General features: G+C 38.9%; 1 protein-coding gene across 2 annotated transcripts in view; it reads right to left on the reverse strand.

Annotated features, from left to right (window-relative positions):
* The window catches only part of PDE6B (phosphodiesterase 6B), an 82,687-nt gene extending 68,815 nt beyond the window's left edge, over positions 1 to 13,872 (reverse strand). For both annotated transcript variants that reach the window (XM_074274907.1, XM_074274906.1), the window contains exon 1: positions 13,292 to 13,872. In XM_074274907.1, coding sequence (XP_074131008.1) covers positions 13,292 to 13,759 — 468 coding nt within the window. In that variant the 5' untranslated portion in view covers positions 13,760 to 13,872. The remainder of the gene's footprint in view (positions 1 to 13,291) is intronic.
* Between the last annotated feature and the right edge of the window lie 1,987 nt (positions 13,873 to 15,859).

Below are 15,859 nucleotides of genomic sequence, written 5' to 3' on the forward strand. Positions count from 1 at the left end.
GGGTCACATGGATTGAAGATTAATTATAACAGATTAGAATAAGAGGATTGTAATCACCCTCATTCTACTTCATGCTCAATTGACAGACTATGATGTTCAATGAGAAGTCTCTTCATGTTCTTCTCCCCCCTACTCTTTTTTTGGATCCATAAAAAGGAAAAATACTGGAGCTTGGGTGAGGATGGGGGAATTCCCAAACCAAGCTGCCGTGTGGCCTCATAGGGGAGGAGAGATATCAATGTTGTTCCCTACTTATATCTGACGGAATCAGGGGGAATGGGTTTGGAGCATTATGAGCATGCTTGTTCCCAGAACTTCCTTTTATAGAGTCAAGAGGCTGGTCTAAGAAGTTGTACTATCTGCAGGGTTTTTGTTTTTTAATTCCTTAGGATGCAGAGTCTCCAAGGAAATGAGAGAGGGAAAGGAAATGGGGTATGTGTGTAAGGAATGGCAGGCCAGAAAAAAGAGAAAAGACAGAAAAGTCCAGCAAAGGGACCCTCACTAGGAGCTCAGGTTGAGCATACCTGGAAATAGAGAGTAATTGAAAGAATGTCTGATCTGGACCAAAGAATCTCAGTCCATATTTGTCTTAGTACTTATGTGTCTAAGGCTTAGCCTTTCTGTGCCTCAGTATCCTCGTTGTAAAACAAGAGGGTTGCAACCTCTGAATCTGTGACCTTATGACATTTTTTTTCAGCTTTTCCCTCTCATCTTCAGTTTCTTACTTCTGGCACTTTCTTTTATTGATATTTTTTAAACTACCTAATTATTTACTATTTTACTACAAACACGGTGCTGAGCACTAGAGATGAAGATAAAGAAGACAACAAAAATGATGAAGACAAAGAAGAAGGAGAAGGAGGAGGAGAAGAAGAAAAGAAGGAAAAGAAAAGAAAAAAAAGAGAAAGTTGCGAAAAACAGTCCCTTCTCTCAAAGTGAAGACAACATGTAAATGATTAGTTGCATACAAGTATATACATGCACATGCATATATAAAGTAGATATGAAATAATTTCAGAGAGGAAGGTACTAACAATTGGAGGGACTGGGAAAAGCCTTCTGTAGAAAATAGGATTTGAGCTGAATCTTGAACAAAGACAGGAAAAGTTAAGAGGCAAGGATGATGAAGGAGGTAAGGGAGGCACAGAGATGAGATAGAATGGCTTGTTCTAGGAATAATATGTCATTCAGTAAATCTGGACTGTGGAGTATATGAAGAGAGTAAAGTATAAGAAAACCAGAAAGTAGAAAGGGGACAGATCACAGAGAGCTTTAAATACAAGAGGTAATGGATGTTACTGGAGTTTATGGAACAGGGATAGGAAGTAGATATTGACATGGTCAGGCCTACATTTTAGGAAAATCATTTTGGCAGCTGGGTGGGAGAATGGTTTGGAATAGGAAAGATGAACCATGAGACCAGTTAGGAGACCACTGAAATAGTCCGGATGAGAGATGATGAGGACTTTAACCAATATGGTGGCCACGAGTGGAAAGAAACATATATATGCATGTATGTCTAATGTAGAAGAGACCTTCTAAAGGTAGAAATAATACAAATTTTGCAACTGATTGGACATACTGTTTGAGAGAGAATGAAAAGTTTGAGGATGAATGCTGAAGATCTGGGTGCCAATGACAGAAATAGGAAGGTTCTGCCTAAAAACTGTCTCTCCAACCCCCTTCCCACAAAAAAAAAATTCTTTCTTTTAACCCATCATCCCCATATATCCCATACCTCCATACTTTTTTAATGCCAAACTTCAATAAAGAATAGTCAACACCTGCTTCCTTCACTTCTCTATCCTCTTGTTTCTTTAATCTCCTGCAATCTTGTTTTTCCCAGTTTAATGAAACCTTCCCTTCAGCTCATTAAGGATCAGATCTATTGTCTTTTTCCCAGTTCTCATTCTTTTTGACATCTCTGCAGCATTTGAAAATGTTAATCAGTTACTTCTCTGGAATATTCCTTTTTTCCTTAGTTTTCATGACCCTGCTTTCTCTTGCTTTTACTCTTGGTTGTATAATCTTTCTTTTTAAGTTTCTTTTCATCAGCCTTTTATTGTCCTCTAAAGAGGGAGATCTATTCTTTATATAAACTTCATATATATTTTCTCTTCATAAACTCTTAAGTTCCTATAGGTTTATTTCTACACAGATGAGTCCCAAAACTATTTACCCAAACATCATTTTAGTCACTTATTTCCCCCTGTCTGAAACGACCTAAATGTCCTATTATTTTTAACTTAGTAGATGTCACCAACTTTCCCTCTAAATTCCCATCTTTCCAACTTTCCTATAGCCACCACATACTCTTTTCACTTAGATTCGAAATCTCAGAATCATGTTTAACTCTTTTTTCCCCTCATCCCTTATATCCACTCCCCTACTTCCATTGCTCTATTCCAATTTAGGTCTTTGTCACTTCTCCCCTGGACAAGAGCCTCTTAATTGTTTTCTTGGCCTCTACTCTCTCTAAGCCATCTCCCTCATAATCTTCCTAAAACATAGGTCTAGCCATGTCATTTCCCTACTCAACAATTCTTCAGTAGCTTCCCATTGCCTCTAGAATGAAATATGAACCAATTAGCTGGTCAGTTAAAGCCTTCCCCAGTCTGCCTCCAACTTAGCTTTCTGGCTTCATTTATTATCCTTCCTCTTGGCTTTCTCTGTTTCAGCCAAAATGGAATATCAATCATTCTGTGAACTTCACATTGCATCTTCTACTTTCAAGCAATCATGCAAGCATTTCCCTAGACTTGGAATTCAAATCTTTTTCATCTCTATTTTTCTGAATTCTTTCTTCCTGTGAGTTGTCACCTTCTTCAATAGTCTTCCCTGATTGTCTGTGTTGAAAGTGATCTTTCCATCATCAAGTTTTCCTAAAGCACTTTTCCTGCTTGCCCATGATTTCTTTTTTTCTCTCAATAGTATCTTATTTATCTAATTACATATACAGATAATTTTCAACATTCATTTTTGTAAGGTTTTTGAATTCCAAATTTTTTCTACCTACTTTCCTAACCTACCTTCTTCCAAGACAGCAAGCAATCTGGTGTGTTACATATATACAATCATTTTGCCACTAGTTTCTTTCTACCTCTTTCTACCTCTTGCTCTTTTCGAGTCTTGGTTGGTACTTTTCCCACTTTCTCCTAATTGTAGGCCCCTTCCCAAGCCTTTATTCTTAGCCCTCTCCTTTTTTATCTCCACATGCTTTCCTGGGTGACCACATGGCTTCAATGATCATTTAATGGTGCAACTAGTATGTACCTGTAGCCCTGATTCCTCCTGATGTTCAGTCCCCAATCTCAATTTATTTGCTGCAGATATTTTTTTGGATTGCCCATTGTCAACTCAGAATGATTTTCATCTCTTCTTCCTTCTCTTCATCATCTCATATTCCTTCCCCAAGCCTGGCAGATTCTTTCTAAATTGTAATATTTTGTTCATGATACCAGCATAAAACCTCTGAATTGTCTTTGACTTTTCTCCCTTCCTCACCCCACATACTCAGTCCCAATGCCGAGCACAAACAATTGTATCTCCACAATATTCCTCATATCTCTCTGCTCCCTGCTCACACAGCGACTGTCTCAGTTTGAGCCCTCATCAACTCTTTCCCAAACTCTTATAACAGTCTGCTAGGCTCAAGACTGTTCCCTCTCCAACCTGTTTTTCACACACCACCACAGTGATCTTCCGAATACAAAATTCTGCTCATGTCACTGGCTTAGATTAATGAAATGTAAATTTCTCATCCTCACATTCAAGATTCTTTTCAATCTGGCTCAAACCTACTTTTTCAGCTGTCTTACTCTACATATTCCCCTCCATGCCCTTTATTATTTTCTCACTTCTCATCTTCTCTGCTTCCATGTATTCAAGCAGGTGATAATTCTTTTCCTTTAGGCTTTTCTTCTCCATGATATCTCTCCCTAAAATGGCTTTTCCCTCCTAACATCTTTCTGGTCACTCAGTTTGACTTTGTACAATTACCATCTTGTAACTTGTACTATGAGTATTTGTGTAAATGTCTTATCTTCCTAATAGACTATCTGTTCCTTGAGGCAAGAACTATCCATATATTTCATGATTCTAGTCCCAAGAAAAGAGCATGAAACATGGTAGATACTTAATAAACAATGTATGACAGAATAAAGGAACAGTATGGCTATAGCAGAGAATTGATGCCCTGACCTGGAACAGAAAAACTGTGTTGGTAGAAAATGGTTTGATCCGGAACACAGGGATTGAATAGACAAATATGTCAATATGTTCACTCAAGATAGGTGACTGGACTATGGGACTGACTCTAGGTAGAAAAGGGAGAGGGAAGGGCCATATTATTTATTCTGAACATGAACTGAGTGAGTGTCTAACAGCGAAATGAGGAACTGCCCAGTGACTTTTGCCTCTCTCACTTTTCTTGACCCTTTTCAGGTCAAGGTCTTGATCCTTTTCTGATATATGAGCAGGGGTATGCTGGTGTTTAACAATTACCTCTGCTCTCACACAAATGTATACATGTATACATGACGTCTGAATGTATAAATGTATACATGATGACACACTTTGAAATTTAATTTACATTATTAACATTTTACTCATCACTTTATTAAATCTAACACATTACCCATTATTTTATTAAATCTAGACAGACCCAACAATAAATAAATCAAACTCTGTTTTGTAGCATTTGCCCATTTCTGTAAATGCTCACATAGAAAATTAATTGGCTCTCATTAGTCTTTATAAGTGACTTTAGCACACCTCGACATGAAGATAAAATCCTCAGCCTCTACTCTTAACTGAAGCTGACTCAAGCAAGTCATAGTCAAAAGTCTTTTCCAATGGCCTAAGAGTCGACCCTCTTCTTACCTCCTAGGTCAAAACTACCCAGCAAGAAACACAAACACCAATAGCTTTAAAGCTGTCATCAGACAAGCATTCTCATCAATATAGGTCAATAACCCCTGACTCCACATACTCCAGTCAGTTTTCTCTTCCATCTTTCATTGACCCTCTGTCAGATCACTCTATCTGATCACTAATCCATATGGTCAGAACACCCAGCATCATACACTCGCTGCTCTCCTGTCTGATAAGACACGTCTGACATCCTGAATTTACTATAGCCCTCTAATCCGGCCATCCTAATATTCTAATAATATATTATAATATAATAATATAATAAATTCTAATAATAATAATATTCTATTATTATTATTATTATAACATCCTAATATTCTGAATTGATATAACATCCTGAAACCCTGTACTGTACATTATGGGCCAGACCCAGTTGACAAACATTTTGTAAGCACTAGGAGCTGTGTTATGTGCTAAAGACATAAAGACAGAAACAGTCCCTGCCATCAAATAGTTTATATTCTAGTGAGAGAGAATATGTACATTCCCAGATACATATAGTATATATACAGAAAAAATGGAAGGCAACCTGATACAATCAGTGTGAGACCATCCTAATGCTTTAAGACTAAAGCTTCTTAAATTTGTGGATCATGACCCTATGTGAGGTTTCACAACTGAATGTGGGGGTCATGAAATTATGACTTATTATAAGGAAATGTTTGATTTTTATATCTATTTTATATACCTATATGCCCAGGGGTCGTGTAAACATTTCTCAGGTGAAATGGAATTGTGAGTAGAAAAAGTTTAAGAGCCCTGCTTTATATCTACCACAGATTCTCTGGTTATATGCCCTGATACTTGACTTGACCTCCATCCCTCTATCCTTCAAAATGTCACCTGGCTCCCAGAAAGTAGTCATGCATTCTTCATGATTATATCCATTTTCTTCCCCATCTGCTCGGTGTTTTGACCTCAGCTACTCAGAAGTTCAAAAGCGCTCTGACTATAGAGATGATTTGACTCTTTGAGATATCATTTCTCTCAGAGTTTAAGCTTCCCACTGAAATATGAAATGTATGATCTCTAAGGTCACTCAGGCTGGACTATTTTAATGCCACTTGAGTATCTGACCTAGGGCAGGAGTTCTTACCTTGGGGTGGTAGTGTCTAGGGATAGATTTCAGGGGGTCTATGAATTTGAATGAGAAAAAAATTACATCTTTATTTTTCACTAACTTCTAACTGAATTTTAGTAGTTCCTTCAATTACTTAAAACATGATTTTTGAGAAGATCCATAGGCTTCATCAGACTGTCAGAGAGGTCTATTTCACACAAACAAATTGGTTAAAAACCCTAGCCTAGGATCTTGAAGACCATATTCATGGCATCAACAGCAACCTAGGAACATCAAACAGTGCTCCCTCTATTTTTCCCTCAGTCATCCCTTCTCCTCGAAGAAGCCTTCTCTGCTTTTCTCTGGCTAAAAGTGCTTTCTCTACCCTCAAACATTCCAGAAAAATTTGTCCCCATCATTCCTTATCCATGTATAATTCAGATTTTCCCCAGAGATCAATCAATTAACAAATATTTAATGTTCCAGGCACTGTTCTAGTGAGTGAATGTAGTAGAACATAAGATTCTGACTTTTGTCTTTCTATCTCCGGGGTCTCTGATGTTTCATCATTGCATGGAAATTACCCTAGATTCTCAAAGTCTATCATGAGAATGCAAATTTCTTTCCTTGCTGATAAGACGTTAAACATGGTCCCAGAAACAAGTGATATCTGTTACTGGGGGCTAACCTTGTTAAAGAGAAGAGATTTAGTAGCAGGCTAGGCTACTTGGTGATGAGTTCTTTGATTCTGATGACCATGTTATGAAAAAAATAAAATAAAAGTGGTCCCTAGTTCTCTGTGGCTCCTTACTGTTCTGTAGTGAGATAAAGATCATAAAATCTTTAAACTATATATAAACACTGACTTTACTATTGGCACTCAAAATGTAGATTCTTTGTCCAATGATAAAGGAATGTCCAAATGACAATGAATTGACATAGTAGAAAAAATGAATTTCATCAATATTGATATTTTCATGACTTAACAAAACCAGAAGACAAAAAGGAAATTAAAACAAAATGGATTCATAACTCACAAGTTCTCTTTGGAAAGACATACAAAGGAATTGTGGAAATTATTTGCATAGTGACCTTAAGTATCAAGAAACACTTTGAGGGATACTTGGTCATCTAGTATTGGTCAAAATGAGCATCATGAAAATAAATGCAGCTAATTGCCAACACCTGCTGCAGAGAGAGAAATTCTGTGAAGTGCTTAACAAGGTCTTCTGAACAAAACTGACAGATAATTTGCTATTCTGTGGCCTTAATATAAAAGGCTTAGGGAAGGATGGAAAACATAATTTGTATAATAAAACTCAAGTATGAGAATAGAAGAGACTCACTGATATCTAGGAAGTCATATGTTTTGGAATTATAGATATTTGCTTCCATAAAAACATCTCACATATATACACAAATGAAATTTTATTAATTTTACAATTAATTACTGATGTAGAAATTCTATCAGACCAGGCTGCTTGTGTGCAATGAAAACATCAATTTGGAAGAAAGGTTAAACATAAGAAGACACACCTTCAATCTGACCCATTAAAAATGCCATTGATGCTGAGAAATGGAAAATGGGGAATAACAAAAATTTGTTTTTGTTGTTGTTACGAGTCATTTCAGTCATGTCCCGACTCTTCACCACTCCATGTAGGGGTTTCTTGCAGTGATTCTAGAGTAGTTTGCCATCTCCTTTTCCTGATCATTTTTACAGATGAGAAATTGAAGCAGAGTTATGTGACTTGACCAGAGAAACACAAATCCAGTCTGAAACTGGATTTGAACTCATGAAGATGAGACTTTCTAATTCCACCCAGTGTTCTAGCCAATGCACCACTTAGCTGTCTCAAAGCAAAAAATATTTACCTTCATTATCATATTCTCTACAAAATTTTATTGATGTAAAGTAGCTTTTACAACAAAGAGGTCAAAAAAACCTAGAAATCATCGTAGCCAGCAAACTCAATGTTTTGGATAAGCCAAAAAATACCAGCCAATGGTAGTGATGGTCCAGAACAGAGGTGTCAGACTCAAATATAAATGGAGACCACTTACCCATACATAGTGATCCCTGGGGGCTGCACATTGACTTAGTTTTAAAATATAATATTCTATGTTCTACTGTATTTTTATTTATTTGGTTAAATATTTCCCAATTATACTTTAATCCTGCTCGGGCTACACTTGGGAGTATTACAGGCAGGGCCATGTGTTTGATGGCACTGGTGTAGAATACAAACTAAGTTGTAAAAAACCTTAGAGGGAGAAGATGGACGATGCAGAGTACCACATCACGAAACACCATAAACAAGATTACAACAAGATGGCATGAAGCCCAGCTGAACCCATATCACTCCAAGAGCTTTCACAAATGAAAGTGGGAGGGAAAAAAAAAGTAGAATGAAATAGGCAAAAATTGTCAGTGCTCATTATTAAGGAAAGGGGAGACATTATACTTGGAACCTAACATTTCAATCTCAGATGTGCTATTCAAAGTTGAAATGGCACTCAAGAAAATGAATTTGAGATGAATTGCTGTATTAGACCAAATACACAAAGAACTACCCATGGAATTCTAGTGACACAATCTTGAAAGTAATAAATGATTATCTTATAAAATAGCTCAGGGAGCCATGGGTAATGCTGTTTTCTTGTGGTCTCTGCTACTGGGAAAGCTGAAGCTGGTGCTTGAACCTGAGAGTTCTGAGCTGAAGTAGGGTTAAAGCCAATCAGGTGTTCTCACATAGCAATATGGCGAGGATCTGGGAGGGAGTGTCAGGGTCACAAAGCTGCCTGAGAAGGGATAAACCTGCCCAGGTCACATAAGGTCAAAGCCTCCATACCTATCGCAGTGGGATTGGGCTGGTGACTTGCATCAATATTTCTAGCTTACATGAAGTAGGGAAATTAAGGTTAAAAAAAAATCTTAAGGAGAGGAAAAATGCTGAAAGACTGGAAAAATTACCAATGGTGTTACCCCTACAAAGCAACTGTGAGGATGTCAATAACTGCTGACCCACATACTGACTTTCTTGTCTTTTGAAATCATTATGAAGACATCTATATGTGTATTAAGAGAATCTTTGATGACAATGTTTGATGAAATCTTTACTAAAAATGTAAATGCCTTCTCCCAACAGATTTTATCTTTACAATCCACATGAGACTAAAAACTGTAAAGAAAACAAGATCCTGCTGTGTTTATTTTGTGTTGATTATTAAACACAAAACAGTACATTTAGCTTGATTGAGCAAAAAATAAAAGGTAACCTTACGAGCTTTTCTCCTTAAGATTATACAAGATTGTTTGACAAATGCAGCAAGAGAAATAAATCTGTTTGATGACAGGAGCTTGGATTATTAATTTCAAGCAAGGCATAAAATGGGAAATGTGTTTGCCAGTGTCCTGGAGGAAGTTCTATATAAAGGGATTTCTTAGAAATGGTGAAGTCTTTCACATATATTTGTTTGAAGATGGCATTGGGCCAATTGCTTCAAGCTCCAGAACATTCTTCAATGAGATCCATAATTATTCAAAAGAGGTCAGTTTAATAATCCTTAGGGGAAAACAATATTAATAACTAGCATTTATATAACATTTCAAGGCTTCAGCTGTTAGCTACCACTTTAAAAGATGCATACCCAGGAAGAAAAAGTAGCCAGATAAACTTGAAATATCTCATCAGAACCTAAGTATTTGAAAATGTGCATCCTGAGGTTTTCTTTTCTTTTTTTTTTTAAAGTTATCATCTTGGGACAGCTGGATGGCTCAGTGGATAGAGCACCAGCCTGAGGTCAGGAGGACCGAATTCATATCCGACCTCAGATACTTAACACTTCCTAGCTGTGTGACCCCAACTGCCTCAGGAAAAAAAGTTGTCATCTTGAACATTGCCATCATAACTAATGATGTATTCTTCTTTGCTCAGTGTTCTTATTATTCTTTACTTCTATCTTTTGTTTTTCCTCCTCCTTTTTTTCCTCCTCCTCCTCCTCCTCCTCCTCCTCCTCTCTTCTTTTCCTTTTCCTCTTTCTTCTCCTCCAAAATTATCTTGTTTGATTCTTAAAACAATCCTGTGATATGGATGCGATTATTATCCCCCACTTTACAGTTGAGGAAACTGAGGCAGAGAGTTTAAAGTACTTCCCCAGTATCATGCAAGTATCAAGTAAGGGTAGGAGGCTGAATTTGAATTCAGATCCAGGACTCTATTCATTTTATTACTTAGTTGTCCAAAACAAATACTTGGTAGGAACAGATAGTTTGCAATGCATTTCCAATGATAACTTTGAAATAGAATGAGGAGGATCTCAGAGGGGAGAAAGGGCATTGAGGAATGGGGTGACCAGGAAAAGGGGCAGACAAATATAGTGTGAGATCAGGAGATAGTAGGTAACAGCTCCAGCACGTCACCATCAGGTACAGGTGTGAAAAGTCAGAATACATTGTCCAGAGGAAGGGTCCAGCCCGGTGGATTTTTCTTCCTCTGGGAGAACACAGACAAGAACTGGGCAAGAGGAGAAGACATGGATGTGCTGCGATTGTGTATGTGTGTGTCAGTGGAGTGACTACCCAAATCAGGGTGATCACAGAATCACAAAGTATTGAAGCAAAACTTGTGCCTAGTTTAGTACCTGGAATACAGTAAGTGCTTAATAAATGCTTATTGAATCAAATGATTTTAGAAGATCAGGTTTACTCTCTCTGATGTCATCTTCATAGGTTAAGTCCCCAAGCAAAACCATTTCCGTTAGCAGCCCATGATGAGTCTGTTTATATGGACTGATCTAAATCTCCAAGACAGTTTATTTGTATGTCCTCTCCATGTATTGATTACCTATTTGGGCCATGCAAAAAGGAATGGATTTGCAGTCACTTCACTTGTGTAGACCTCAGTTTCCTTCTCAGTAAAAGAGGGGGTTGGACTCAAAGAGCTCTAAGATCTCTTCTAGTTCTAAATCTACTGTGACCTATGGCCCTAATCAGGATTTGTAGGTACAGGCTGTCTGTACGTGATGTTCGATCAGAGTCCAGTGACAAGGCGCTGGTATCTTTCTTAACTGAGTTTTTATAAGAAAGGGATAAGAGTTTCTGGGACCTATCATTCAGTGAATAGGGACTTGCTGTGTGACTTCTGTATACCCAGACTTCTACTAGAGGTCTTAGAGGGGCAAAGGTGCTATAGAGGCATCAAACTGCCAGTCCACACGTGGCTGCAAAAAGCCAAATGTGACTGAATCAGAGAAAAATGTAATTGGGGAATCTCTAACAAAACAAATAAAATGCAACATAAATAAAATTAATTTGTGATTTTCTAAGTCACTATGTGGCTGGCAGAGATCTGTTTCTATTTGAGTTTGATCCCACTGGACTATAGGATATATAAGACAATATTGGGCTCGAAAAGTTTCTCAACGGGCTCACACTAGCTGTGTGATCCTGTGAAAGTCACTCAAGCTGTATTCTTTAGCTGTAAAATGGAGATGGAGCAATTAGTCCGGAGCCCCAGCCTTAAGTGAGGGAGACTCATCTTCCTGAGTTCAAATCTGGCCTCAGACACTTATTAGCTATGGGACTCTGCACAGGTTAAGTTAACCTTGATGCCTCAGTTTCCTCAGCTGTAAAATGAGCTGGAGAAGGAAATGGCAAACCGCTCCAGTATTTTTGCCAAGGAAAACCTCAAATGGGGTCATGGAGAATCAGACACAACTGTAAAATAACTAAACAATGACAATAAAACCCAGGATTGTTGTAAAGGTAAAACTAGATAATATTTGTATGGCGCGTAGCACAGTGCCTGCCATGTAATAGGTGCTTAATAAATGCTTTTTTCTCCTCCTCCTCTCCCCAGGATTACCAAGAAGTCTTTTGGTTTACTAATATTTCTCTGCTGAAAACAGAATTTTGTCTAGCAGTTTTGGAACTAGGGCAAGCAGGGATGGAGGTAGGGAAGTCTTGAGGAAACAACTTGGACCTGGGTGGACAGACCTTAGGACACCTCAATATATGAGGTCAACAGAGATCCTAAGGTACCTCTAGGCTACTTTGGGGGAAGCTGCTCTCAGGGATGGGAAATGATATAGGCAGGGTCCCACTTGGACATAGGAAAGCCTTGCATACCCTTTTATTGGGCAAAGAGTGACTCTTGTGGGAACTCCAACATTGGGTATAGCCATTCCAGAGGAATGCCCTTCTGGCAGAAAGTCCAGCCCAGTCCCAGGGAGTAGTTCTCCAACCTTCAGGGTGATGTTTTAGGGAAGGGAGATGGAAGGAATGGTGGTGAGGGATAAAGCCTCTGCTGTGTAACTGAGAAAGACTAAACCTCAAAAACAGCACGGGACAGGAAAAAAAAAATTGAATTAGGAGTCAGAGAATATAGTCCCAAGACTGCCATTTGCCACCCATGTAATCCCAGGCAAACCAACTTAGTTTCTTTAGGCCTTAGTTTCCTCATCTGTAGAATGAGACATTAGACTAAATGGCCTTTAAAGTCACTTTTAACTCTAAATCTATGATTCCATGTATACACAGACATTATAATTCAATTCCACAACTAAATATTTACCAAATAAACATTCTGTGTGCAAAGATCTGTGATTGATTCCAATGAAGATACAGATTGCAGAAAAAGATTCAGTTCTCGCCCTCAAAGTCTAGTATAATGATACTGAGACAGATAACCAATTATAATAACAGTTTTGTATGTCATATCTTTATATCATAACATAATGTATATTACATCATAATATAATTGATGATTGTGTTAATCATCTTATATGACAAATCTAATAAAGATAAAAATAAGATTCCTTGTGAAGTTTAAAGGGGAAAGAAGAGTCTTACTGCCTGGGAAAATGAAGGCAGACTTTATGCTTTTTTAATTTGGTGTTATATGTAGGGACAACTGAAGAGGGAAAGGGAATTTAGATATCGGAAACTGCATAATCAAAGGCACATGTTTGGGAGACAGAATTCTCCAGTTTGGAGGAATGACTCCACACCTAAAGACACAGACATTTCAGACCTGACCACATAATATTCTCATTTGGAATGAAAGAACTTGCTCAACCATACATGTGAATTAGAGGAAGAAACACTGAGCTGTGCTATTTCTTGAAAGACAAAAGGATCAGGGTCATTAAGGGACCCTGTAATCAATGATGACTTCTGACCCCTAATGTAGTGGGAAGAATAATTGGTCCACTCTAGACCTGTTTGCTCCTAGATGCCCTCTCCGCCTTTTCATGGCCTTTACCTCCAGAGACTGGAGTCAGTATTGGAGACCCTACCTCATTAACGTCCTGGATGTTGACCGTCTTCTTGGTCTGACCCACGTGTCCGATGACCCCCATGTCCAGAGGGAACACGATCTCGGAGTCAGGGGGCACCAGGCATTCTTCCAGGACGCTGTCCGGCTGGACGTTGAAGAGCCTCGTGGCCAGTTCTGCAACGCCGTTCCTTTGCCGGTACATGAAGAGACTGCACCGGTCGGCGTGGATGATGGTGCATATTCTCTTAAGGATTTTGAAGACCACCTTCTCCATGTTGACATTTTCTTGCATGTCCTGAACGAGCTCAAAAAGCAATTCGCTTTCCTCCACCTGGCACAGTTCCTTAAAGGTTGAGAAATCCACCAGACCCCTGCCCTCACACGCACCAATCACATTCTCGGGGCTCAGAACCTTTTCAAAGTATTCCTCTGTGAAGGTGGGATTTTCTTTGAGAAACTTCTCCACATCTTCCTGCCCGAGAGCCATCGTGGCTCCTCACAGACCCTGGTATTCCACCTGGGGCTTCCCCAGAAACCCTCCCACTATTTCCCCTGAGTGTTCATGGACCCGAGCAGCACCTTGTCCTAACTGGGGGTGATACAGGGCCAACTGCTTTCAGTAAACACTGTAATCAGCAAAGTCTTTCTTAGGGATGATTATGGGGAATCCGTGGGAGGACAGAGCTGCTCAGGAGAACGGATTGGGATGACTCACACTAAACCAGGGAGGGAGCTAATTCAGCCCCCACTCCCTGCCTCTCCCTCAGAACCTAAAAACTGCACTTGGGCTGGTCATAAAAACAAGATGGGGAGGGGGGTGTACAATCTGGAGAGTAATGGAGGTTTTGGGAACCTGCACCGGCCAGGTTAACCCCTGCCTCAGATTGATTTCATGGGCATCTAAAGGAAGAAATGTACCTTCCAATTAAGCAAAGGCTCTCAAACCTAATCCCTAGGGGACCAGGTGGTAATCTCAGCTAATAAGATGACCTTTCCCCCTTCGTAACACTTCCACCTGGGAAAAAAAAAACACATTGTGGAAGTCCTGTTAAAGCAATCTATCTTTCCTGACCCACGCTCTGTAGCTAGCTCTGTGGTCAACCCTTCACACTGTGCGGGAGATGGAACAATTAGACAGTTTGACAAGACCGAGGGCTAGCCTGCATGTGGCTGAGCCATTCTGAAGGTTGGAACAATACACCTACGGGAGATCAGGAAAGTATGGGAAGGACTAGGAAAGATTTGATGGAGGAGGTGGGATGTGAGCTAAGCTTTGAAGCCTTGATAGGATTGGTGATCTAGAGGGGTCACTGTAGGTGGGGGGAATGGCTTTAGCCATTAGGGATCTACCCAGGCACATTTTCCCCACACAAGCAAATTGAACAAATGTCACTAAGCCAATACAAGGCAAGTGAAAGAATGGATGTGTTATCAGGTAGCCCTGGGATATCCAAGTTACACTTGAAAGCTTTGTTACCATCAGAGCAGTTACATAAGGACCCACCCTTTATTACATAATGACTATTTGGTACTAATTTCTCTACTTCAATCCTTCTCCAATGCCTCATTGAGGTAAAGAGGTGACCTAGGGTTACCAATAGCATCTCCACTCAGAGGGCATAAACTCTGGAAGGTCCCAATAAGCCAAAAAGGATAGATCCAGTGATAGGCCATGTATTCCTTGTCCAAGGACCAGCCTAACTCATAGCTGGAAGTGTGGCCGGCCACAGATGAATTAGGTTTAGGGCCTAAAGACATTTCCCAAGTTGAGGTTGGACTCTTCACTTGTAGAAGAAATGGCCATTCTGAGGAGATTAAAAGTTTATTTTATTTTTATTCTACACTTAATGACCCTCCCTAATTCCCATTTATAAATAAAGTAGAACAGATTATATGCAAAACTATGAATTTCTATTAGATACAGCTTACTTCTAAAAAAAAATGAGAAATTCAACATATTATTTTCAAAACTACTCTATGTGTCTATGCTTCCTTTTGAACTTTTCTGTTTTCTTCTGTGCAATTAAAAAAAAATATTTCAATAACCCTTGATCTTTTCTTTTTTTCTTTTTTTTTTTTTTTTTCTGGCAACACCATCAATAGTTTTTCTGCCCTCCCCCATTCTATCCACAGTGAAAAAAAAAAAACAAAAGAACAATTCTTATAATGAATAGATCACAGATTTTTTTTGGAGTTCTTGAAATAATGAATGTAATTACATAATCTTCCAATTTCCCCAGCTGAGAAGGAGTAAAAAATAGGAAGATTTTTAAGGCAAACTCATTTAAAATTAACTTATTGATATTTTAAACAAAAACACACACTCCTTCCTCCATTTCTACCCCCACCCTCATCTCCATACCTACACACATTCCAGTGCTGGAGACAATGAAAAGCCAATTATAGCTTAGGTGGCTGCCTAGGCTAACCATCTGCAGAGTTTGGGAAATAACCAAATGGTCATTTAGTTAAAAACTACACACACACACACACACACACACACACACACACACACACACACACACACACACACACACACTCCAGCCCTTCAACAAAAACGTCTCCTTTTCTTCCCTTCCTCCCCAAA

The sequence above is a fragment of the Sminthopsis crassicaudata genome, chromosome 6 (assembly GCF_048593235.1).
Source record: "Sminthopsis crassicaudata isolate SCR6 chromosome 6, ASM4859323v1, whole genome shotgun sequence".
In the NCBI taxonomy this organism is placed as follows: domain Eukaryota; kingdom Metazoa; phylum Chordata; class Mammalia; order Dasyuromorphia; family Dasyuridae; genus Sminthopsis; species Sminthopsis crassicaudata.